The 26,994-nt window shown below is 47.3% G+C and overlaps 1 protein-coding gene across 1 annotated transcript in view; it reads right to left on the bottom strand.

Moving 5' to 3' along the window:
- The window catches only part of ADSS2 (adenylosuccinate synthase 2), a 188,304-nt gene that overhangs the window by 48,703 nt on the left and 112,607 nt on the right, over positions 1 to 26,994 (bottom strand). Inside the window, exons 7-8 of the mRNA XM_030196473.1 lie at positions 3,493 to 3,574; positions 3,130 to 3,256 (exon numbers count right to left, since the gene is read on the bottom strand). Coding sequence (XP_030052333.1) covers positions 3,130 to 3,256; positions 3,493 to 3,574 — 209 coding nt within the window. The remainder of the gene's footprint in view (positions 1 to 3,129; positions 3,257 to 3,492; positions 3,575 to 26,994) is intronic.

Raw genomic sequence — 26,994 nt, 5'->3', positions numbered from 1 at the left:
CCATAACAGAAACCTGGCTCTGCCCTGATGACTCTGCTTCAGTCGCAGCCCTGTGCCATGACGGTTATCTATTTTCACATACTCCTCGCCCTGCTGGCCGTGGGGGCGGTGTTGGACTACTTCTCTCTCCCTCCTCCAGATTTCAACCCCTTCTTCCACCTCAATCTCACTGTTTTTCCTCCTTTGAAGTCCACTCTATCCGCCTTTTCTCTCCTCTGCCTCTTCGAATAGTGGTCATTTATCGTCCCCCTGATAAGTCCCTTTCATCCTTTCTCAGTGACTTTGACGCCTGGCTTGCCTTCTTCCATGATCCTTCCTCCCCCTCTCTCATCCTTGGTGACTTTAATATTCCTGCTAATGATCCTTCCAACTCTTATATTTCCAAGTTACTCGCTTTAACGTCCTCCTTTAATCTCCAACTATGCTCCACCTCCCCCACTCATCAAAATGGTCACTGCCTTGATCTCATCTTCTCCTCCAACTGTTCACCCTCTAGTTTCCTTGCCTCTGATCTTCCCTCCTCTGATCACCATCTTATAACTTTCACACTTAAATCTCCTCCCTCCCAGTTCCGTCCTATCTTATCTAATTTATCTAGGAATCTTCACGATATTGACCCTTCATCTCTATCCTTCCATGTTTCAAACCTCCTCTCTACTGTGGCACCATCCACATCTGTCAACGAGGCTGTTTCTTCTTACAACAATACTCTATCCTCTGCCTTAGACACTCTTGCACCTTTGATGACCCGCCCTGTAAGGCGTACAAAACCCCAACCTTGGCTGACTTCTAATATCCGCTACCTACGTTCCTGTACCCGCTCCGCCGAACGCCTCTGGCGGAAATCTCGGGCCCTTGCTGATTTCTTACACTTTAAGTTCAAGCTGACCTCCTTCCAATCTGCTCTTTTACGTGCCAAACAGGATTATTATATCCAACTGACCAACTCTCTTGGCTCTAATCCTCGACTTCTCTTCACCACATTGAACTCTCTCCTCAAGGTGCCCCCTCCCCCAACTGCCCCTTCATTATCTCCTCAGACCCTTGCTGAATTCTTTCACAACAAGGTTCAAAAGATAAACCTTGCTTTCTCTACCTCACCACCTCTCCCCTCCACTAGTCCGTTCCCCTCTCTCTCCTTCCCCTCATTCCCTTTCCTCCTTTCCTGAAGTTACTATTGAGGAAACTACACTTCTCCTTTCTTCCTCAAAATGTACCACCTGTTCCTCTGATCCCATTCCCACCCACCTTCTTAATGCCATCTCTCCTGCTCTTATTCCTTTTATCTGTCACATTCTCAACCTCTCACTTTCCACTGCGACTGTCCCTGCTGCCTTTAAACATGCTGTGGTCACACCTCTCCTTAAGAAGCCTTCACTCGACCCTACTTGTCCCTCTAATTACCGAACCATCTCCCTCCTTCCTTTTCTCTCCAAATTACTTGAGCGTGCTGTTCACCGCCGCTGCCTTGATTTTCTCTCCTCACATGCTATTCTTGACCCACTACAATCTGGTTTTCGCCCTCTCCACTCAACCGAAACTGCGCTTACTAAAGTCTCCAATGACCTATTACTGGCTAAATCCAGAGGTCAATATTCCATCCTCATTCTTCTTGATCTTTCCGCTGCTTTCGACACTGTCGATCACAGCATACTTCTCGATACCCTGTCCTCACTTGGATTCCAGGGCTCTGTCCTTTCCTGGTTCTCTTCCTACCTCTCCCTCCGCACCTTTAGTGTTCACTCTGGTGGATCCTCTTCTACTTCTATCCCTCTGCCTGTCGGCGTACCTCAGGGTTCTGTTCTTGGACCCCTCCTCTTTTCTATCTACACTTCTTCCCTTGGTTCATTAATCTCATCCCATGGCTTTTCCTACCATCTCTATGCTGATAACTCCCAAATCTACCTTTCTACCCCTGATATCTCACCTTGCATCCAAACCAAAGTTTCAGCGTGCTTGTCTGACTTTGCTGTCTGGATGTCTCAACGCCACCTGAAATTAAATATGACCAAAACCGAGCTTCTCATTTTCCCCCCCCCAAACCCACCTCCCCCCGTTTTCTATTTCTGTTGATGATGGCTCTCTCATTCTCCCTGTCTCCTCAGCTCGAAACCTTGGGGTCATCTTTGACTCTTCTCTCTCCTTCTCTGCTCATATCCAGCAGACCGCCAAGACCTGTCGTTTCTTTCTTTACAACATCCGTAAAATCCGCCCCTTTCTTTCCGAGCACTCTACCAAAACCCTCATCCACACCCTTGTCACCTCTCGTTTAGACTACTGCAATCTGCTTCTTGCTGGCCTCCCACTTAGTCACCTCTCCCCTCGGTTCAAAACTCTGCTGCCCGTCTCGTCTTCCGCCAGGGTCGCTTTACTCATACTACCCCTCTCCTCAAGACCCTTCACTGGCTCCCTATCCGTTTTCGCATCCTGTTCAAACTTCTTCTACTAACCTATAAATGTACTCACTCTGCTGCTCCCCAATATCTCTCCACACTCGTCCTTCCCTACACCCCTTCCCGTGCACTCCGCTCCATGGATAAATCCTTCTTATCTGTTCCCTTCTCCACTACTGCCAACTCCAGACTTCGCGCCTTCTGTCTCGCTGCACCCTACGCCTGGAATAAACTTCCTGAGCCCCTACGTCTTGCCCCATCCTTGGCCACCTTTAAATCTAGACTGAAAGCCCACCTCTTTAACATTGCTTTTGACTCGTAACCACTTGTAACCACTCGCCTCCACCTACCCTCCTCTCTTCCTTCCCGTTCACATTAATTGATTTGATTTGCTTACTTTATTTATTTTTTTGTCTATTAGATTGTAAGCTCTTTGAGCAGGGACTGTCTTTCTTCTATGTTTGTGCAGCGCTGCGTACGCCTTGTAGCGCTATAGAAATGCTAAATAGTAGTAGTAGTAGTAATAGAGGCACTCTTAGGCCACAGTTAGGGTGAGGGAGGCAATTATGTGTGTGGGTTTGCATTTTTAGAATCATGTGCTCTGTTTTTTTTTTTTTAAAAAGGACCCACATAAAAAGCAGGTGCAAAGCTCTGTAGGTACTTTTTTCTTGGGCTGCTTTGCAAAATGAAGGCTTGCTCATACTTGCACTATATGCCCTGAGCATAAACTACTTACCAAAATCAATATCCAGTAAAGCTGCATTTGCGCCTTCTACCAAGATTTTCTTTGGTGGACCATGCAAGGCTTCATGCATGAAATACACGCCATCCCTCACCATTGGTTTCACTCTTTCTATGTAGCCCTATGAAACACAAGGGATTTCATGCAATCCAGCCTGCTTGCAATATGCTAACACAACAGGAATCAATGCAATGAAAAGCTTAAAAAATAAAAAGAGGTTATCCAGCACTTGCACATCTCATTTCCTTACTCTTCCCAAGTCTTCAGTGATGTGCAATGATGATGAAGCAACAGCGAGCAATTCTGGGCTCTTCTTTTTCACTGACTACACCCCAAAGCAAAGCAATACAATCTTACCTTGAGTTTATTAAGTTCACCTTCAATGTTAATCTCCAAAGTAGGATACATAGATTTGTACTGGTTAGCCAAAAGTTTAAACCTGGAAAAAAAAAAAATAGTACGTGTCATCTAAATGAAAGTACACCAGAAATCACTTTGGGATAATTCTTATCACTATTCTTCCTTAAATTGTACCAATTACTTAGTAAGAATAGATTTTTTTGAATTTTATTATATATTATACAAATTATTACTTCATAGCTTTATGTAATGAGTCTCCTATACATAGCAGCACTATTACTGGAACAATCGAGTGACTAATCAACATTAAATTGACCAGATTTCTCTAATTACTCAACCATCCCTCCCATACCAGTCTCTGTATTGGCAACTGCTGTGTCCATCAAAGTCCTTTTAAATTCTCTTCAATAGCCATGGGTTATTATGATGTAAAGATCCATAGACCCTGATGTTACGATAACCATATATCCATTGTTGCAATACCAACTCTTCCATTCTTGTGTCTCTTTAGAAGTGTAGACGTTCAATCTTATACACTGTTTCGTCTTTCATACAGCTACAAACAGCTCTACACATGCTTGTGTTTCGCCTCTGGCGTCCTCAGGAGCCGTTAAAACATACCATCATATGACACCGGTTATTCTATCAATTTCAATGAAAACATTGTTCGTTCTTTACTTATTTTAACTTATACAAAATCAATTCCTTTTAACACTTACATTTCATCAGTAGTTTCTGTCTCAAAACTATGCCTAGCACAGTACTTTCGGATTGGAGCAAGCAGACCATCCGCCAAACCGATTGATGTCTGTGCCGCGGGGCAGTCCTTAAATACAAGGTACCCACCCCAACCAGACCTATATCATTACTAGCTTCAGATGTTCCCCATGATGGATTCATTACATGAGTTCAACCCATTCTACTTCCTTATTAAGACCGAGAGGGTGATAGGTCTGCCACGTGAATATTATACGTTGCTTTATTCTCAATAGTTTCTGTGAAAAGTTGCCACCCTCTACCCTTATCCAGTTGTTACAATATCGAAAATCTTAAATCCTGCTGTGTGTGTTGCATCTCAATCCAATGTGAAACCAGAGGGGCTTCTATGTGTTTCCTACGAATGTTACTAAGGTGCTCACCTATTCTTAGTTTCACTTTCCTACTGGTTTGCCCACATACCATTTCCTGCATGGGCACACTATTACATAGATTACTCCCTCTGATGAGCAATTAGTCAAATTCCGTATGTGGAACATTTTATGCATTTGTTGGTTATATATGGAATCTCCTATAATTGCATATTTGCAATAGCTACAAGATGAACAAGCCCCCTGACTTGGGGTTCTATCTCGTATCTTCCTGTTCACTGACGTCAATTCAGCCAAATTTTGACCCCTTCTGAATGCTATTTTAGGCTTTTCTTTGAAGATCGTATGTACCTGTAAAATGTCCCAGTACTTGTATATGGCCCTACGAATTTCCATGGCTTGAGAGGAATATGGTAAAACACATACCATAGACGTTTGTGATTTGGATTTCTGAGCTGTATGAAGAAGCCACTCCCCTTGTGCATTTTTGGCTCTCTTGTACGTCTTTCTTACTATATTTTTTGGATATATACATTGTGCAAACCTCCTTGACATCTGTCTAGCACTGTCATGGAACAGCTGAGTACTAGAACATAACCCTAAAAAATTGACCAATGGGGATGCTTTCCCTGAGGGCTTTCAGATGGTAACTCGAAAAATGAAGTAAGGCGTTTCGATCAGTGTCTTTTCTGTATAACGATGTCGATATTTGACCCTCACTGAAAAAAGTGGATAGGTCTAAAAAATGTATCATTTTTTTATCTGCCTCCATGCTAAATGTGATACTTGCATCACATGAATTTAGATATCCCACAAATGCTTCCAGCTCAGTTTTATCATCTGTCCACATGAACAATATGAGTCAATTTTTATGTGTAACTGTTTTATCATCATTTGTTTGGAAATTAATAAACGCTGGTTATTTTAATTTTAGTTTGGTTCCAATCTTTGGATAGCCTGGCTTTTAAGAGTCAATTTTTATGTGTAATTGTTTTATCATCATTGTTTGGAAATTAATAAATGCTGGTTATTTTCATTTTAGTTTGGTTCCAATCTTTGGATAGCCTGGCTTTTATATTCCCACCTTTTTTGTTTTCACATGAACAATATGTCATCTATAAACTGCTTCCAGATCAGGACACATTGGAAATATTGAGATGTATACACATATTTTTGTTCAATCTGTACCATGTACAGACAGGCGATGGTGGGAGCGATCGTAGCTCCCATTCCTACTCCCTTTGTTTGGAGGTAGTATGATTGCTCATACCTAAAATAATTATGTTCTATTACCAAAGCAGCCATATCCTTAATCAATTCTTTATGTGAAACTGATAACTCAGTTTGTGCCACATGTGTCTCCACTATTTGCTTCGCCCCTTCCTGGGATATATTTGTATATAAGAGATCAGGTGACCCTCAGGGGGAGGAATGCTGGCTTTGGCCTAACCCCTGGTAAGCCTTTCCTTGGCTGAGAGGTGCCCAGCTCTACCACTGGCTGCCCTTCAGGTGCTGTGGAGGACTTGCAGCTGATCTGCATATCCTTACAGCCTTCTCTGGGGTGACTCCCAGGTCCACTCCGATTCACTCAGGGCCTCCACCCTAGGTGCCCAGCGCTCCCACCAGATGATGTAGAGGACTTGCAGCCCTTCTGCATATCCTGACAGCTGTATCCGGGGTGACTCCCAGGTCCACCCCAATCTTCCCAGGGCCCTCGCTCCAGGTGCCCAGGGTTTCCAGGTGCTTTTTGGCTAAGATCAGGCGACCCTCAGGGGGAGGAATGCTGGCTTCAGCCTACCCCCTGGTAAGCCATTCCTAGGCTGAGAGGTGCCCAGCTCTACCACTGGCTGCCCTTCAGGTGCTGTGGAGGACTTGCAGCTGATCTGCATATCCTTACAGCCTTCTCCAGGGTGACTCTCAGGTCCACTCCGATGCACTCAGGGCCTCCGCTCTAGGTGCTGTGGAGGACTTGCAGCCCTACTGCATATCCTCACAGCTATATCCGGGGTGACTCCCAAGTCCACCCCGATCATCCCAGGGCCCTAGCTCTAGGTGCCGTGCGCCGGGGCATTTTCTCTTTACATTTATTTTTCTCCCAGTTACTACTTATGGCTCCAGTACACTTTTTCTTCTTGGTACTGTCCCTATCTGTTTCTCCATCTGAAACCACTGTACACTGCAGGAACACATTGTCCACCCTCTGTATTCATCATCTCACCATCTCTTTTTTCCTCTTCCTTTTTCTCAGCTCTCAACCTTCAACATTTCCTTCTTTCCATTCATCCATCTCCTTTCTATCCGAGTACATCTCACCTTCGTCGTTGTCGTCATACCTCTCCTACTCTTCTCCGTACTCTCTTGCTCCTTCTCCTTCTCTCCGCTGGGGACATTAATCCCAATCCTGGCCCTCAACATCAGCTCTTATCCTATTTGTGCAGGTCACACCGTGATATCCCCAATCTAATTTCTGTTCCTCTCCTACCCCCTCTTTCCCTGCCTTCTTCCCTGCTCTGTGGAATGCCCGCGCTGTAACAAACTTTCCTACATCCATGACCTCTATCTCTCATACTCTCCATCTGCTTACCCTAATTGAAAATTGGCTTTACCATGAAGACTCTGCTTCAGTCGCGGCCCTATGCCATGGAGATTATCTTTTCTCCAATTCTCCTCGCCCGGTTGGCCGCAGAGGTGGTGTCGGGCTACTACTTTTACCCTCTTGTAGATTTCAACCTCTCCTTCCACCTCACTGTTTTTCTTCCTTCGACGTCCACTCCATCCGTCTATTTGCTCCTCTGCCTCTCCGAGTAGCAGTCATTTATCGACTCCCTGATAAATCCATTTCTTCCTTTGTCACTGACTTTGATACCTGGCTTTCCTTCTTTCTTGAACCTTCATCTCCTTCCCTCATTCTTGGGGATTTTAACATTCATGCTAATGATCCCTCTGACTCTTATGCTTCTCAGTTTCTTGCTTTAACATCTTCTTTCAATCTTCAACTGTGCTCCACTGCCCCCACTCACCAGAATGGCCACTGTCTTGATCTTATCCTCAAACTGCTCACGCTCCAGTTTCTGTGCCTCAACTCTTCCCCTTTGACCATCATCTGATAACTTTCACACTTAAACACTCTCCTCCCCAGTCCCGTCCAATCTTAACCAATACATTTAGGAATCTTCAGGCTATTGACCCTTCTACTCTGTCCTTCAGTGTTTCAAATCTCTTCTCTACATCTATGTTATCCAAGTCTGTCAATGAGTCTGTCTTGTCCTATAATACTATTCTCTCCTCTGCTCTGGATACTCTCGCTCCTCCTATTCACCGTTCTGTAAAACATACCAAACCCCAGCCTTCACTGACCTCTAGAATGTGCTACCTACGTTCCTGTGCCCGCTCTGCCGAACGCTTTTGGCTGAAATCCCGTGCCCATGCTGACTTCATACATTTCAAATTCTTGCTGACCTCCTTCCAGTCTGCTCTTTTACTTGCCAAACTGGACTATTACATCCAGTTGACAAATTCTCTTGGCTCAAACCCTCGATGTCTCTTTGCCACACTGTCCTCAAAGTGCCTTCACCTCCAACTCCCCCTTCACTTTCTCCCCAGACTCTGGCTGAGTACTTTCATGATAACGTTCACAAGACTAAACTTGAATTCTCAACCAGATCACCTCCACCTCTCCTTCCCTTAGTCTATTCTCTCAACCCTCCAACCCCTACCTCCTTTTCTTCCTTTTCTGAAATAACTAAAGAGGAAACTACAAACCTTCTTTCCTCCTTGAAACTACCTGTTCCTTTGATCCTATTCCATCTACTTAACACTATCTCTCCTACTGTCATCCCTTTTATCTGTCATATCCTCAATCTTTCACTTTCCACTGCAACTATTCCTGATGCCTTCAAACATGCCCTAGTCACACCACTCCTTAAAAAACCTTCATTGGACCCTACCTGTCCTTCCAACTATCGCCCCATCTCCCTCCTCCCTTTCCTATCCAAGATACTTGAACGTGCTGTTCACTGCCGTTGCCTTGACTTTCTTTCATCTCAAGCTATTCTTGATCCACTTCAATCTGGTTTTCGCCCCCTTCATTCAACTGAAACAGTGCTTGCTAAAGTCTCCAATGATCTGTTCCTGGACAGATCCAAAGGTCTGTATTCTATCCTCATCCTTCTCGATCTGCTGCTTTTGACACTGTTGATCACAGCCTACTCATTGATATGCTGTCCTCACTTGGATTTCAGGGCTCTGTTCTTTCCTGGTTTTCTTCTTATCTCTCCCAGCGTACCTTTACTGTAGACTCTAGTGGATCCCCCTCTACTTCTATCCCACTGTCAGCTGGTGTACCTCAGGGATCTGTCCTGGGACCTCTTCTTTTCTTCATCTATACTTCTTCCCTTGGTACTCTGATCTCATCCCATGGTTTTTAGTATCATCTTTACGCTGATGACTCCCAGATCTACCTCTCCACACCAGGACTCTCAGCCGAAATCTAGGCCAAAGTATCAAGCCTGCCTGTCTGTGGATATTGCTGCCTGGATGTCTCAGCACCATCTGAAACTAAACATGACCAAGACTGAGCTTCTTATCTTTCCCCATAAACCAACCTCTCCTCTTCCCCCATTCTCTATTTCTGTGGATAACACTCCCATCCTTCCTGTCTCATCAGCTCATAACCTTGGGGTCATCTTCGACTCCTCTCTCTCCTTCTCTGCACATATTCAGCAGACTGCTAAAACCTGTCATTTCTTTCTCTATAGTATCACCAAAATTTGCCCTTTCCTTTCTGAGCACACTACCAGAACCCTCATCCACACTCTTATTACCTCTCGCTTAGACTATTGCAACTTGCTTCTCACAGGTCTCCCACTCAGCCATCACTCTCCTCTTCAATCTGTTCAAAATTCTGCTGCACAACTTATATTCCGCCAGTGTCGTTATGCTCATATTAGCCCTCTCCTCAAGTCACTTCACTGGCTTCCTATCCGTTTCCGCATACAGTTCAAACTCCTCTTATTGACCTATAAGTGCATTCACTCTGCAGCTCCTGAATACCTCTCCACTCTCATCTCTCCCTACACTCCTCCCCGGGAACTCCGTTCACTGGGAAATCTCTCTTATCTGCACCCTTCTCCACCACCGCTAACTCCAGACTCCGTTCCTTTTATCTTGCTGCACCATATGCCTAGAATAGACTCCTGAGCCGGTACACCAAGCTTCATCTCTGGCCATCTTCAAATCTAGGCTAAAAGCCCACCTTTTTGATGCTGCTTTTAACTCCTAACCCTTATTCACTTGTTCAGAACCCTTATTTTATCATCCTCACTTTAATATTCCCTTATCTCTTGTTTGTCCTGTTTGTCTGTCCTAGTTAGATTGTAAACTCTATAGAAATGATAAGTAGTAGTATATAGCGAAGTTACTTACCTGTAGCAGGTATTCTCCGAGGACAGCAGGCTGATTGTTCTCACATATGGGTGACATCCACGGCAGCCCCAGGTCCGGAAAATCTTCCTAGCAACAAAGGTTGCTAAAGTCATCAAGCGCGCGGGTACGCACACCGCGCATGCGCGGCCATCTTCCCGCCCTTCGCGCAAGAGACCCGCTTCAGTCAACTTATGAAGCAAACACAAAGAAAAGAACAACTCCAAAGGGGAGGCGGGTGGGTTGGTGAGAACAATCAGCCTGCTGTCCTCGGAGAATACCTGCTACAGGTAAGCAACTTCGCTTTCTCCGAGGACAAGCAGGCTGCTTGTTCTCACATATGGGTATCCCTAGCCCCCAGGCTCACTCAAAACAACAAACAGGGTCAATTGGGCCCCGCAACGGTGAGGACATAACAAAAAATTGATCTACGAAGAAACATCTGAGAGTACAGCCTGGAACAGAATAAAAATGGGCCTAGGGGAGTGGAGTTGGATCATAAACCCCGAACAGATTCTGCAGCACTGACTGCCCAAACTGACTGTCGCATCGGCTATCCTGCTGAAGGCAGTAATGAGATGTGAATGTGTGGACAGATGACCACGTCGCAGCCTTGCAAATCTCTTCAATAGCGGCTGACTTCAAGTGGGCCACTGACGCTGCCATGGCTCTAACACTATGAGCCTTGACATGACCCTCAAGAGTCAACCCAGCTTGGGCGTAAGTGAAGGAAATGCAATCTGCTAGCCAATTGGAAATGGTGCGTTTCCCGACAGCCACTCCCCTTCTGTTGGGATCAAAAGAAACAAACATTTCGGCGGACTGTCTGAAGGGGCTTGTCTGCTCCACATAGAAGGCCAATGCTCTCTTGCAGTCCAATGTATTCAACTGACGTTCAGCAGGGCGGGTATGAGGACGGGGAAAGTATGTTGGAAAAACAATTGACTGGTTCAGATGGAACTCCGACACCACCTTCAGCAAGAACTTAGGGTGAGTGCGGAGGACTACACTGTTATGATGAAATTTAGTAGACAGAGCATGGGCTACCAAGGCTTGAAGCTCACTGACTCTACGAGCTGAAGTAACAGCCACCAAGAAAATGACCTTCCAGGTCAAGTACTTCAGATAGCTGGAATTCAGTGGCTCAAAAGGAGGTTTCATTAGCTGGGTGAGAACGACATTGAGATCCCACGACACCGGAGGAGGCTTGATAGGGGGCTTTGACAAAAGCAAACCTCTCATGAAGCGAACAACTAAAGGCTGTCCAGAGATAGGCTTACCTTCTACACGATAATGAAAAGCACTAATTGCGCTAAGGTGATCTCTTACAGAGTTGGTCTTAAGACCAGACTCGGACAAGTGCAGAAGATATTCAAGCAGGGTCTGTGTAGGACAAGAACGAGGTTCTAGGGCCTTGCTGTCACACCAGATGGCAAACCTCTTCCATTTGAAAGAATAACACCTCTTCGTGGAATCTTTTCTGGAAGCAAGCAAGACTCAGGAGACATCCTCAGAAAGACCCAACTGGGCAAAGTCTACGCTCTCAACATCCAGGCCTTGAGAGCCAGGGACTGGAGGTTGGGATGCAGAAGCGCCCCCTCATTCTGAGTGATGAGGGTTGGAAAACACTCCAATCTCCACGGTTCTTCGGAGGACAAATCCAGAAGAAGAGGGAACCAAATCTGACACGGCCAAAAGGGTGCAATCAGAATCATGGTTCCGCGGTCTTGCTGTAGTTTCAGCAAAGTCTTCCCGACCAGAATTATGGGAGGATACGCATACAGAAGGCCTGACCCCCAATGTAGGAGAAAGGCATCCGAGGCTTGCCTGTCGTAGGCCTGAAGTCTGGAACAGAACTGAGGGACCTTGTGATTGATCTGAGTGGCAAAAAGATCCACCAAGGGGGTGCCCCACGCTCGGAAGATCTTGTGGACAACTGCCCTGTTGAGAGACCACTTGTGAGGTTGCATTATCCTGCTCAACCTGTCGGCTAGACTGTTTACACCTGCCAGATACGTGGCCTGGAGAAACATGCCGTGACGGCGGGCCCAAAGCCACATCTGGACGGCTTCCCGACAGAGGGGGCGAGATCCGGTGGCCCCCTGCTTGTTGACATAGTACGTCAAGCTGGTTGTCTGTCTGAATTTGAATAATTTGATTGGACAGCCAATCTCTGAAAGCCTTTAAAGTGTTCCAGATCGCTCGCAACTCCAAGAGATTGATCTGAAGACCTGATTCCTGAAGGGACCAAGCTCCCTGAGTGTGGAGCCCATCTACATGAGCTCCCCACCCTAGGAGAGATGCATCCATAGTCAGCACTTTTTGAGGCTGAGGAATTTGGAAGGGACATCCCACGATCAAATTGGATCGAACTGTCCACCATCTCAGGGAGTTGTGAAAAGCGGTGGACAACAGGATTGCATCTTCTAGATCCCCCGCAGCTTGATACCACTGGGAAGCTAGGGTCCATTGAGCAGATCTCATGTGAAGACGGGCCATGGGAGTCAAATGAACTGTGGAGGCCATATGGCCCAGAAGTCTCAACATCTGCCGAGCTGTGATCTGCTGAGACACTCTGGCCAAGGAAACCAGGGACAGAAGGTTGTCCGCCCTCGCCTCGAGAAAATAGGCCCAAGCTGTCAGAGTCCAGCAGAGCTCTGATGAATTCTAGTTGTTGAACTTGAAAGGAGATGGGACTTTGGGTAATTTATAACAAACCCGAGTAGCTCCAGGAGTTTGAGAGTCATCTGCATGGACTGTAGAGCTCCTGCCTCGGAGGTGTTCTTCACCAGCCAATCGTCGAGATAAGGGAACACATGCACTCCCAGCCTAGCAACACTGCAACGACCGCCAAGCATTTGGTGATCACCCGGGGCGCAGAGGCGAGCCCAAAGGGCAGCACACAATACTGAAAGTGCTGTGTTCCCAGACAGAATCGAAGATACTGCCTGTGAGCTGGTAGTATCAGGATGTGAGTATAAGCATCCTTCAAGTCCAGGGAGCATAGCCAGCCGTTTTTCTGAATCATGGGAAGAAGAGTGGCCAGGGAAAGCATCCTGAACTTTTCTCGGATCAGATATTTGTTCAGGGCCCTTAGGTCCAGGATGGGACGCATCCCCCCTGTTTTCTTTTGCACGAGGAAGTACCTGGAATAGAATCCCAGCCCTTCTTGCCCCGGTGGCATGGGCTCGACCGCAATGGCACTGAGAAGAGCGGAGAGTTCCTCTGCAAGTACCTGCCTGTGCTGGAAGCTGAAGGACTGAGCTCCCGGTGGGCAATTTGGAGGTTTGGAGATCAAATTGAGGGAGTATCCCCGCCGGACTATTTGAAGAACCCACCAATCGGAGGTTACGAGAGGCCACCTTTGGTGAAAAAATTTTAACCTACCCCTGACTGATAGATCGTCCAGCATGGACACTTTTATTGCAGCTATGCTCGCCTGGAGCCAGTCAAAAGCCCGTCCCTTGCTTTTGCTGGGGCACTGCAGGGGCCTGTCGAGGCGCACGCTGTTGACATGACTGGGGTTGAGCCTGAGCAGGCTGGCGGGAAGGTGGATTGTACCTACGCTTAGAGTAAACATAGGGAGTATTCCTCCTTCCCCCGTAAAAACGTCTACCTGATGAGGTAGATAGTAACATAGTAACATAGTAGATGACGGCAGAAAAAGACCTGCATGGTCCATCCAGTCTGCCCAACAAGATAAACTCATATGTGTATACCTTACCTTGATTTGTACCTGCCTTTTTCAGGGCACAGACAATACAAGTCTGCCCAGCAGTATTTCCCGCCTCCCAACCACCAGTCCCGCCTCCCATCACTGGCTCTGGCACAGACCGTATAAGTCTGCCCTCCACTATCCTCGCCTCCCAACCACCAACCTCTCTTCCCCCACCTGCTCCGCCACCCAATTTCGGCTAAGCTTCTGAGGATCCATTCCTACTGCACAGGATTCCTTTATGCATATCCCACGCATGTTTGAATTCCGTTACCGTTTTCATCTCCACCACCTCCTGCGGGAGGGCATTCCAAGCATCCACCACCCTCTCTGTGAAAAAATACTTTGACATCTTTTTTGAGTCTGCCCCCCTTCAATCTCATTTCATGTCCTCTCGTTCTACCGCCTTCCCATCTCCGGAAAAGATTTGTTTGCGGATTAATACCTTTCAAGTATTTGAACGTCTATATCATATCACCCCTGTTCCTCCTTTCCTCCAGGGTGTCCTCCAGGGTATAGATGCTGAAGGCGCCCGGTGGGAGAGTTTGTCGAATGCAGTTTCCTGCTGATGGAGCTGCTCTACCACCTGTTCGACTTTCTCGCCAAAAATATTATCCCCCCGGCAAGGAACATCCGCAAGCCGCTGCTGGACTCGATTGTCTAGGTCAGAGGCACGCAGCCATGAGAGTCTGCGCATCCCTATACCCTGACCAGCGGCTCTGGATGCCACATCAAAAGAGTCGTAAGTACCCCTGGACAGGAATTTACGACATGCCTTCAGCTGCCTGACCACCTCCTGAAAAGGCCTGGCCTGCTCCGAAGGGAGCTGATCGACCAGGTCCGCCTGTTGCTTCACATTGTTCTGCAAGTGAATGCTCATGTAGAGCTGGTAGGACTGGATTTTGGAGATGAGCATAGCTGACTGGTAGGCCTTCTTCCGAAAAGAGTCCAAAGTCCGAGCCTCCCGTCCCAGGGGCGCCGAGGCGAAATCTATCGTACTTTTGGCTCTCTTGAGAGCAGAATCCACAACCCCCGAGTCATGAGGCAACTGGGCCTTCATCAACTCCGGGTCCCCGTGAATCCTATATTGGGACTCAACCTTCTTTGGAATGGTGGGGTTAGATAGTGGTTTCATCCAGTTCCTCAACAGTGTCTGCTTAAGGACGTTATGTAGAGGAACAGTGGATGACTCCTTAGGTGGTGAAGGATAGTCCAGGACCTCAAACATCTCAGCCCTGGGCTCATCCTCAGTTACCACCGGGAAGGGAATGGCCATAGACATTTCCCGGACAAAGGACGAAAAAGACAAACTCTCCGGGGGAGAAAGTTTTCTCTCTGGGGAAGGAGTAGGATCAGAGGGAAGGCCACAAGACTCTTCAGAAGAGAAATATCTTGGGTCTTCCTCTGCCTCCCACGAGGCCTCTCCTTCGGTATCGGACAGAAGTTCTCCGACTGCAGTCCGAAACCGAGCCCGTCTCGACGCCGAGGAGCTATGTCCTTGATGGCGATGCCGAGAAGCTGACTTCCGTGCCAGCGGCGATGAAGCTCCCTCCATCGACGTCGAGTCAACTTGGGGGGCAGTCGAGGCCAATGCGACGTCGAGGGCCTCACCACAGGCGGGAAGCCAGCCGCCGCATCTATCGACGGTACTGGAACAGACGGTCGCAGCAGCCTTTCCAGGATCCCTGGAAGAATGGCATGGAGGCTCTCGTCAAGAGTGTCTGTCGAGAAAATCAGTGGCATCGGTACAGGAGTCGAGGCTAGAATCTGCCAAGGAGGAGGCGGTACCGGGCTGTCCGGAGACAGACGCATCGACACCCCTTGTTTGGAGGCTTCACAGGTGCCGAATCCCTCGACGCCCCGAAGCTCTCGGTACCATGACAAGAAGGGGACTAATGACGGTGCTTCTTTGCCTTTGCTCGAGGCACGTCACCGGTACCCCTCGGTACCGACGAGGAGGACGTGGAATCCACACGCCTCCTCGGGGTCGGTCCTGATGGGCCTTCACCGCAGGAGCCCTCAAGGCAGGTGGAGACCCACTCGATGGTTCACTGCTGCCAGCATGTGATGGTCTCTGGACAGCCATTACCTGCGCTCCAGAGGTCGATGCACTCTCCAGTGCCGACCTCGGTACCGCTGTCAACGTCGACGCCGAAATACCAGGCAAAGCTCCAAACAGGCATTCCCGTTGAGCTTGTCTCGACGCTTGTGTCCGCTTTTTAAGGCTAAGACACAACTTACATGTGTCTGGGCGATGGTCAGGCCCAAGGAACTGGATACACCATGCGTGAGGGTCGGTGTCTGAGATTGCCCGGTTGCACCAAGTGCACTTCTTGAAGCCGCTGGCGAGCCTCAATGTCATCGACGGAAAAATAGCGGCGGCGAAAATTCGCGATGGTGCCAAAGGAAGGGCACAAAAAAAGGGAGAAAACCTGTATGGGCGGCCAATATGGCCGCACATGATGACGAAAGGAAACTTGAGGGAAAAAACTAAGAAACTAAGAGGAAAACTTTTTTTTTTTTTAAAGAAAAAACGAAACAGCTAGTACACGAGCACGAAGGAGAAGAAAAAACCGTCGAAAAGCCGACTAAAACGAAGGCTCTTCTTTTCTGGGGCACAGAACCACTGTAAACAGCCGCTCTTGACCAGCGGAAAAAAGAAGACTGAAGCGGGTCTCTTGCGCAATGGGCGGGAAGATGGCCGCGCATGCGCGGTGTGCGCACCCACGCGCTCGAAGGTTTTAGCAACCTTTGTTGCTAGGAAGATTTTCCGCAGCGCTGTACACTTGAACATGAAGAGACAGTCCCTGCTAGACAGAGCTTACAATCTAATTAGGACAAACAGGACAAATAAGAGATAAGGGAATAACAAGGTGGGAATGATAAAATACGTATACTTAAACGAGTAAGGGTTAGGAGTTAAAAGCAGCATCAAAAAGGTGGGCCTTTGCCTAGATTTGAAGACAGCAAGAGATGGAGCTTGACGTACCGGCTCAGGGAGTCTATTCCTAGTCTAGACAATGTTCTTCATGACGAAGCATGTGGGGACAGACTTACGATCTCAATTTGTATACTTTGAAAGAAAGGTGGCAGAGGGTAAACATTATAGAGGTGTCCATAAATGGACAGGAGGCAAGTCTCTTTCACGGAAAGGAAAATCTGGAATGAGGGGGCATAGGATGAAGGTAAAAGGGGATAGACTCAGGAGTAGCTTGAGGAAATACTTAACAAAAAGGGTGGTGAATTTGTGGAAAGGCCTCCTGGTGGATACTGTATTTGAGTTTCCCATTCTATGCCTCAGGCTCTGTGAAGAAACAGGCCCGAGGGTACATGAACATAAATACTAATTAGTATTAATAACTTTGTTCTTGAACCACAGAGGTTTACCCTCACTACGACTCGATCCCTGTGAATAAACAAGCCTGGGAATTCATATTCATGAAAATAAATACTTATTTTTGTATTCTCCCTTTTATTCAGCTGTATTATTCTCTCTGGCCTCGCCCAACCCCCCTCGGGGTCCCGCATGTTGTGGCAGTGGTGGAATTCTGCGCTTGTCCTGCCGAAGGAAGCCAGATCTTGACCTCCAGGGCTATGCCGGAACAGCGGGTAAAAGGGGTTAGCCCAGCCTAGTCGGGGGAGGGGGGGGAGGATGTTTAGCTAGTGCTGGACAGGCTCTTATTTTTTGGTTTTGAAGTGTACTGCATGGTCCAACCCGCTGGCAGTAAAAACATGGAGAGGCTGCTTCAAGCCTCTGTAGAGAGCCAACAGCAATTTATGCAGGCGCATCTATAGCAGCAGCAGCAGCAGCAATAAGCGCAGCAACAAGTGTTGCAGAAGCTCATAGAGCTACAACAGGGCTCGCAGACCCAAGCAGGGATAAATGCCCAGGCACCCACTTTATCAGCAGCCCCGCTGGGTTCCATGTTGAAGAAAATGGTACCGGAAGATGATCCAGACTACTTCATGACTAACTTCAAAAGGACCGCTTGCTTTGCTGGGTGGCTGGAAACGTCATGGACCGTATATTTGCCCAACCTCCCAGCTGTGTAGTCCTGCAATGGTCCCACCTGCCCCTCTCATGCCTATGCCCCTTGTTGATACCCCATTTTTTATTTATTTGTTGCATTTGTATCCCACATTTTCCCACCTATTTGCAGGCTCAATGTGGCTTACATTATGCCGTAATGGCGATCACCATTTCCGGATTGAGAAATACAAAGTGGTATTGCATTAAAGTTCATAATGATAGGGTAAATTATAGAGTAAGTTACACAATCAAATATAGAAAGTTAATTTCCGGCATGAGAAATAAAGTGGTAATGCGTAACGTTCATTAGTGACAACATAAATGAAGCAGTCAGGTGTGGAGAGTTCGGTTTTCTCTAGTTTTGGTAGAGTTTCGTTGTCTAGTATTTAGGATGGATCATTGTGGTATGCCTTTTTGAACAGGTTGGTTTTCAGTAATTTTCGGAAGATTGTTAGTTCGTGCATTGTTTTTATGACATTTGGTAGTGTGTTCCATAGTTGCGCGCTTATGTAGGAGAAGCTGGATGCATATGTTGATTTATATTTAAGTCCTTTGCAGCTGGGATAGTGGCGATTCAAGAATGTGCGTGCTGACCTTTTTGTGTTCCTGGTCGATAGGTTTATGAGTTCTGACATATAGACCGGGGCCTCATTGTGAACGATTTTATGGACCAGGGTGCAAACTTCGAATGCAATTCGTTCTTTTAGTGGGAGCCAGTGTAGTTTTTCTCTTAGGGGTTTGGCGCTTTCATATTTCGTTTTTCCAAATATGAGTCTGGCTGCTGTGTTTTGGGCAGTTTGGAGGTTCTTAATGATTTGTTCTTTACATCCAGCATAGATGGCATTGCAGTAATCTAGGTGGCTTAGCACCATTGATTGTACCAGGCTGCAGAAAATTTCCCTTGGGAAGAAAGGTCATACTTTTTGAACGGATAGCAATGGACTGTGGAACCTCTGGAACATATCACCCGAGGCCATAAGTATATCCTGGTCATTTTGGATTATGTCACCTGCTATCCAGAGGCCATCGCATTGCGGAATATGAAAACTACCATAGTGGCTAATGTGCTGTGGAAGTCTCCTGGATGGGAATTCTGGTGGAGAAATTGACGGACCAAGGTACTACCTTCGTGTCCAGGGTGAAGAAGCAGGTTTGTGACCTACTCAAGGTGAAGACTCTATGGACCTCGGTATATCACCCACAGATGCCCTGGTTGACTGTTTCAATAAGACTTTAAAAGAGATGCTGAGGAAGTCCGTGGCCAAAGATGGGAAGAACTGGGATTCTCTACTCAAGTATATATTGTTCACCATCCGGGATGTGCCCCTGAGCTTGATGGGGTTCTCTCCATTCAAGTTGCTATATGGGAGAAGGCCTAGAGGAATCCAGGATGTCATCCGAGAAGCTTGTAAAGAGGAACCCAGTCTGGAGAAGAACTTGGCTGAATATGTACTCACCATGCAAGAGAGGATAAAGCAAGCAGGTGAAGCTGCCAAGATTTGCTTCAGGCGGGTCAAGCCCGAACCTATAACCAAAAGGCCGTTCAGTGAATTTTCCAGCCAGGGGATAGTGTCTTAATCCTTCTACCCTCTTCTGAAAGCAAGCTGCTATGTAAGTGGCATGGACCTTATGAGGTCATGGAAAAGACAGGGCCAGTCAACTATAAAGTGGCACAACCTGACAAGAGGGACAAGGCGAAGATCTTCCACATCAATCTATTAAGAAGTGGACCCCTGGCTGCGATGGGGGTTGGCAGCAGCCAAGTACCTTATAGCACAGCATTGGAAGAAGGTAGACCCCCCCCCCCCCCAGACTGGGCGATTGGAAGTGCAAATGGAGTCAGTTAATACAAATGGAGCGCCTTACGGCTTGGGTGGGTGGGCTCAATTCCAACAGCAATTACTACGCATTTAGGATGGTGGAGAATTAGAGGATGTTGATGGGCTTGGAGGGGGAGGGCCAGGGGGAAGGGGCGAGAGAGAATGCCTCGAAAAACCAAGGGGCATTCTCAAATTATGAAGGGGTTGGAGGGTTGGGGGGGGGTGGCGCATATTATTGGCGCACAGTCTATTTGGGGTGTGGAAGTTGTTTAAGGGACTAACTAATGTTATAACAAATACTGTAGAGGAGTTCAACTAGATAATAAGTTTGTGTGTGCTGTATTAGTCTAGAAATTGTTAGCCCCTGTGTGGGCTCGAGTGAGCAGGATGTGCTCTTTATGAAAGTAGACTGTTACAAAATTATTATAATAAAAGTTTAAAGTGGGGAAAAAAAAAAAGAATGGGTCCCTATGACAAAAGCTCTAGTGCAGCGCAATGACTTTGGCCCACAAGTCACAAGAGACTCCATACCCGTGCAAGTTCCATTGGATGACCCAACTCTTTGACAGCTGGCCTGGAGCAGTTAGTAAGCCAAAATTAAGGTGTGTTTTCTGACATGCCACTCATGACATGCAAATGTGGACTTTTTTGTCCCAGGAGGTGGTAAGCGCTCAACCGGATATGGTTGAGCTGAGAGGGAGGGTGTATAGGACACTGCCCCTCACCCTTAAGAGAAGTCCCTCTCTAATGAGCCCAGAACACTTTAAGAGAAAAGGTCCTGTCTCAGGAGGAAGCAAGCCGGGAGAGGCAGAGAGACAACCAGGGAAGTTTAAAAGACAGGACCAAGCAGAAGTTGAGGAGGCTCAGGGGAGAAGCAGGAAAATCCCCAGCATATGCCTTGACTGAAGACATCCCAATGCTGTGATCGGGCTGAGGTAAGCCCTTGAACTTTTGCATGTTTGCTGAAGGTCTGGCAGGAGCCAGACTGGAGACGTAGAACAGAACTGAAAGGCTGTGTTTGGCAAACCTGCAGCTGCAGACTGTGTTTGAGACTACCGCCAGAGGCGGCTTACTGCTGTTTGTTGAAACCGAAGGGGTTTTCCTAGTCTATGCCTCGGGCTCTGTGAACAAACAGACCTGAGAGTATATGAACATAAATACTAATAACTGTGTTCTTGAACAGCAGAGGTTTACCCTCACTACAACTCAGGCCCCGTGAAGTTACAGGCCTGGGAATTCCTGTTCTTGAAAATAAATGATTTTTGCATTCTATCTTTTGCCCGGCTATATTATTCTCTCCAGCCACACCCAACCTTCGCTCGGGGTCTCACACGCTACTAGATGTAGCTAGTAGAAATACATATTATATGCAGGTACTTCCTCTGTCCCTAGAGGACTCACAATCTAAGTTTTTTTGGAGCTGGAACAACGGAGGGTTAAGTGACTTGCCAAGATCACAAGGAGCTACAGTGGGAACTGAACCCAGGTTGCCAGGATCAAAAGCTCGTTGCACTAACTAGGTTACTCATCCATGTCACTTAACCCTCCATTGCCAAAGGTAGCACAAGTGGATGGAGAGGTTCTCCCACAGGCATTGTAGCAGCAGTTGCATTCCCTCCCTGAATGCACTGTCTCAGATATATACCCAGTGAAATTTCTTTAGATGGGGAATTATGATATAGTTTGTTTTGTAGTTTCTGTCATTTTTGATATGTATGTTTTTATGGAAGCCACTTAGGGTATAAGGAGAAATTAGACCTTACCTGCTAATTTGCTTTCCTTTAATCCCTCCGGACCGGCCCAAGGTTGGACTGATGGGTTGTGCTTGCCTACCAGCAGGTGGAGACTGAGAAAAAACTCTGACTCTAGCGAGCCAATAAGAGCCCTGGTCATGTGACCCCAGCCACAGTATTTGAATAACAAATAACTGTGCCGTGAGGAATCCAAGCAGCCAGGAAGCACTAGAGAAACGTGCTTAAACTACGGCTCAGCCGTGATACTAGGCTCACCAACAACTCGCTTCACAGCTGAGGTATGGCCAACTATGTACAGATTAATGTATTTTTTTAAACTGTTCAACATGTATAACATAGAGTTACGAAAACTCTGCAAACTGATCAACTTGCATAATATCATGAATTGTTTAGCAATTTCTTTAACTGTTTAACTAGCAGAACAGCTCTGTAGACGACAGTTGAATGTCTGTACACAGTAATGTTTAACTTCGCCTGAAAAATAGCACACGGGAGGGGCCTGGGCCGGTCCGGAGGGATTAAAGGAAAGCAAATTAGCAGGTAAGGTCTAATTTCTCCTTCCTTAGCATCCCTCCGGACTGGCCTAGGATTGGACTGATGGGACGTAACAAAGCAGTAGTCCTAAGGGAGGGACCCCAGCAAACCTGCTGTGAGTACTCGTGATGCAAAGACCGCCTCTTGACGACACTGGACATCCAGCCTATAATGCTTAGAGAAAGAATGGAGAGAAGACCAAGTCGCCGCCTTACAGATCTCCGCTGGAGGCACCAAGAAGCACTCCGCCCACGAAGCTGCCTGCCCACGTGTAGAATGAGCTTTGAGCGCCTCAGGAACTGGTCTGCCCGCCAAGAGATAAGCAGACGCTATCATCTCCTTAATCCACCGAGACAACATGGGCTTAGAAGCTGACAATCCCCTGCGGCGACCAGCAAAAAGAAGAAAAAGACGGTCCAATCGACGGAAGTCCTCCGTAACAGCCAGATATCGTTTAAGAACTCTCTTAACATCCAAAGTGCGCAACTTCTGCTGCTCCTGCCTACCAGAGGCCGAACCCAGAACAGGAAGAAAAACCGACTGGGACATATGAAAACGAGAGAGTACCTTAGGCAAAAAAGAAGGAACCGGCCGAAGGACCACCCCCGCTCTTTAGAAAATTTCAGAAAAGGAGATCTACAGGAAAAAGCTTGCAACTCCGAGACTCTTCGAGCAGAAGCAATAGCCACCAAAAACACTGTCTTAAGCATTAAATCCTTCAGAGAACAGGCTTATAATGGCTCAAAAGGAGGCTTTGTCAGAGACGAAAGAATCAGATTAAGGTCCCAAGATGGAAAGACCAATCTAACCAGTGGACGAAGAAAATAACCCCCTTCAAAAAACGAGCTACTTCGGGAAGACTAGCCAAAGACTTGCCCCGAATCCTGGCTCTGAAACAGGAAAGAGCTGCCGCCTGCACCTTCAAAGAAGAAAGAGACAGGCCCTTATCAAAACCTCGCTGCAGAAAATCTAACATCTGAGCCACTGACGCCCGAAAAGGAACAATGTCAGCATCTGTACACCAATCCTCAAAAATTCTCCAAGTGCGAATATAGTTTAAAGAAGTGGAACGCCGACGAGAATGCAGCATGGTGGAAATCACTGGCGCCGAAAATCCCCTCTTAGCTAAACGGGCTCGTTCAAGAGCCAAGCCGTAAGACAAAATCGAGCTGGGTCTGGATGTGGAACTGGTCCTTGTACCAGCAGAGCCTTGTGCACTGGTAGACGAAGAGGAGATGCCATGGAGAGACGTTGAAGATCCGCGTACCAGGGACGCCGAGGCCAGTCTGGAGCCACCAAAATTATCGGCCCCTCGTGCTCTTCGATTCTCTGTAGGAGGCGACCTATTAGTGGCCATGGAGGAAACGCGTAAAGAAGGCCTGAGGGCCACGGCTGCAAGAGGGTGTCTACCCCTGCCGCTCTTGCATCCCTTCGGCGACTGAAGCGAGGAACTTTGAAGTTGAGACTGGAGGCGAACAGGTCTAGTACTGGAAGAGTCCAGCGCTCTACTATCAACTGAAACGCCCGATCGCTGAGAGCCCATTCCCCGGGATCGAGAGTGTGGCAGCTGAGAACGTCTGCTTGAACGTTGTCTACTCCTGCTACATGCGAGGCCGAGATGGCCATGAGATGAATTTCCGCCCACGCCAGAAGACTCTCCGCTTCTCGACACAGAAGATGGCACCTCGATCTTCCCTGGCGGTTGATGTAGGCCACTGCCGAGGCGTTGTCCGAGAGATTTCACACCGCTTTGCCCACCAGAAGAGAACCGAAGTGCTGCATGGCTAACCGAATCGCTCTGGTCTCTAGAAAGTTGATGGATTGAGCTGCTTCCCACGGGGACCAGAGACCCTGGGTCCACTGATCTAGGCAATGAGCTCTCCAGCCCCGGAGACTGGCATCTGTTGTCAGTGGTATCCACTGAGGAGACTCCAATGGCATTCCTACAGTGAGATTTCGCATCCGTAGCCACCAAAATAGGGAGACACGCTCGCGGTGGCGCAGAGACAACCTCCTCAGAAGGGAATCTGTTTGAGCAGACCACCGGGCCAGAAGGGACCACTGAAGAGACCGCATGTGAGCCCTGGCCCAGGGAACTACCTCTGTCGTGGCTGCCATGGAACTGAGAACTTGAAGATAATCTCGAACACAAGGTACCTTCTGATGCATCAAATTCATTATCTGAGATCTGAGCTTTATAATTCTGCCCTGCGGAAGAAAAACTCGACCCCTCGCAGTATCGAAGGTGACCCCCAAATACTCTAGAGACTGAGAGGGAACCAGATGGCTCTTGGCTATATTCACCACCCAACCTAGGGACTGCAGGAACGCTACCACTCGCTCTGTGACTTGACAACTCTCTTCATAAGACTTCGCTCTTATCAACCAGTCGTCTTGGTAAAGGTGAACCAGGATCCCTTCCTTCCTGAGAGCCGCTGCAACCACAACCATAACTTTGGTAAATGTGCGTGGAGCCATTGCTAGACCGAAAGGCAGAGTGCAAAACTGGCAATGGCGTCCTAGAATCGCGAAACGCAAAACCTTGTGGTGAGCCGGACGGATAAGAATATGTAAATAGGTCTCCGTCAAATCCAAGGCTGTTAGATACTCTCCCTTGCGGACTGCCACTATGACTGACCGTAGGGTCTCCATACGAAAACTGGTGATCTTGAGGGCGCGATTGACAGCTTTGAGGTCTAAAATAGGGCGAAAGGAGTCCTCCTTTTTTGGCACCACAAAGTAAATGGAATACCGACCTTGCCTGCACTTGGAAAGAGGGACTGGACAAATAGCCTTTAGATCTAAGAGCCTCTGTAGAGTCTCCCGAACCGTTCGTGCTATGAGAGGAGAGGGACAGGGAGACTCCAGAAAGGCGTCTGAAATAGGCCTTGCTAATTCTAAGGCATAACCGTCTCGGACAACTTCCAAGACCCACTGATCTGAGGTAATTTGGGCCCACCTCTGATAAAACTGAGAAAGCCAAGCTCCGACAGGGATCAGAGGAGGGGCCCTCGCACCTTCATTGGGAAGCACGTGATGGGAAACGAAAACTCGCGCCTGAGAGTCTGCCTCCTCTGCGATAACCGCGAAATGACTGAGACCTGTTGAAAAACCGAGACCTCTGAGTCTGAGGACCCCTATCAGATTGCAATCTACTGAAAGAGCGCAGACGACTACGACCAAACAAAGCTCCGCGACTAGACTGCCGAGGCCTATCCTCCGGAAGACGAGGAACTTTAGCATCCCCTAGGGTCTGAACCAATTTATCCAATTCCTCCCCAAACAAAAAGAAACCTTTAAAAGGAAAATTTACTTAACTTAGACTTGGAGGCCGCATCCGCCGACCAGCCCTTCAACCAAAGAGATCGACGAGCTGTGACTCCCAAGGCCAAGGACTTAGAAGAAGCCCTCAACAGATCATACAGAGCATCGGCTAAAAAAGCAGAGCCTGTCTCAATCTTAGCTACCTCTACATCAATTGCACCTAGATCATCGGAAGAGCGATCCAAAACTCTTTCCGCCCAACGAAAGCAAGCTCTGGCCACCAGAGAACCACAAATGGCCACCTGTACTGCCAGAGAAGAAACATGAAAACTATTCTTTAGAAGAGTGTCAAGCCTTCTATCCTGAGCATCCCGTAACGCCGTTCCGCCATCTACCGTGACCGTATTGCGCTTAGTTACAGCCGAAACCACGGCATTGTTGGTGGAGGTGTACATTGTACTTATGAAGGCCTGAACCAAGCAGTTTCAGTGCTGCTAAGTATCTAATTTCTAAGAATTAATGTACAGACGATGAGAAGTGGAAATTTCTCTTTTTTCTGTAAATTACAATGATATTAAGCAGGCCAGGTGAAGCAAGTACCCCCACCTCTTCCCCCCACCTTCCTCTGACCAAGCAAGTGAAAGACAATGAGCTCCTGCCATTTGTTGTCCATTTGCTGTTCACATGAATGTGTGTATTAGCCTTTGAGAGACTTTTAGGATGCAGATCAAAGGAAGTTCCAGGTGTAGGGGGCAGGGTTGACAGAGGAGAGAGAGATAGAAATCCTGTAATAAGGACTGGATAAGAAAACATTATTGCAGAAGGGGGAGAATCTCTCCCTTTGAATATGGCCAAGAGACAGAATTCTTTCCCATGCGAAACAAAATTCTTTCCCATGAAGTAAGGCTACTATATCCAGGACAGAATTACCCTTTTACAACCACAATCAGGTAACACCTTATTTCCTTCTCTGCCTAGAACAATTCAAACACTATCTCCCTGGTCCCTGGAGTCAAAAGCAATAGTTCTATTGACAAGAGAAACATAACACCTCTATAACAACTCTATAAGGAAACAATAATTAACCTTTTTCTCCTCTTTCAGAATAGGAGAAAATACTAATTAAAAGGTTTGAGAAATGTATGTCCAAGACACTTGGACAGCAGACCAAATGCATCCTCAAAAGGAAATAGAAACAGATGCTATATATTTCTTTATTGTCAGGAGATCCTGCCTGAATATGGGATGCTAATTAAGGGGGGTAAGAAGAAACCCTTCCCCCTTCCTGTGCTCCTCTGGTATTGAAAGGGAAAAGAAATCCTATATAATATCTCTCTGCCAGACAGGAGGCAGGTCAGTGTGCAGTGCTCCTGTCTCATGCCAGAGAACTGGGAGTCTGCCCTGGCCAACTTTTCATTTGTAATTTCTATTTCTGTAATATGTTCTTATTTCTACCATATCCTAGACTATTCCTATGACTATATTCTTAATTCTTTTATCCTAATCTCTGGATAATTAAATAAACCAGTGTTAACCCCGAGAAGCGCTTCTCTGATCCTTTTTTTCTTTATTTCAGTCTAAATAAGTTTTATCCGCTGTCCAGCTCTTAAGATATCGATTGGGAGGAATTGGATTGTGTAAGTAGTGTGGACCGTGATTAGAGACTCTGGAGGCCACACGAAAAAGCACAAACAGCATCTACCATGGGAAGCGGTGCTGCATCAATTTAGAGGGACGAAAAGCTGCATCTGGGACCTCCTATTGCGCTTTAATAACCTCCCAAATAACTTGATGCATCGGAAAAGTTTTTGTGGAAGCTCTGGATCCCTTAACTAAGATATCCACCTTTTGCACCTCCGAGTCAGAAAGAGGA

The sequence above is a fragment of the Microcaecilia unicolor genome, chromosome 3 (assembly GCF_901765095.1).
Source record: "Microcaecilia unicolor chromosome 3, aMicUni1.1, whole genome shotgun sequence".
NCBI lineage: Eukaryota > Metazoa > Chordata > Amphibia > Gymnophiona > Siphonopidae > Microcaecilia > Microcaecilia unicolor.
Note: the sequence above shows the minus strand (reverse complement) of the source record. Positions and strands in the feature narration are given on the sequence as shown.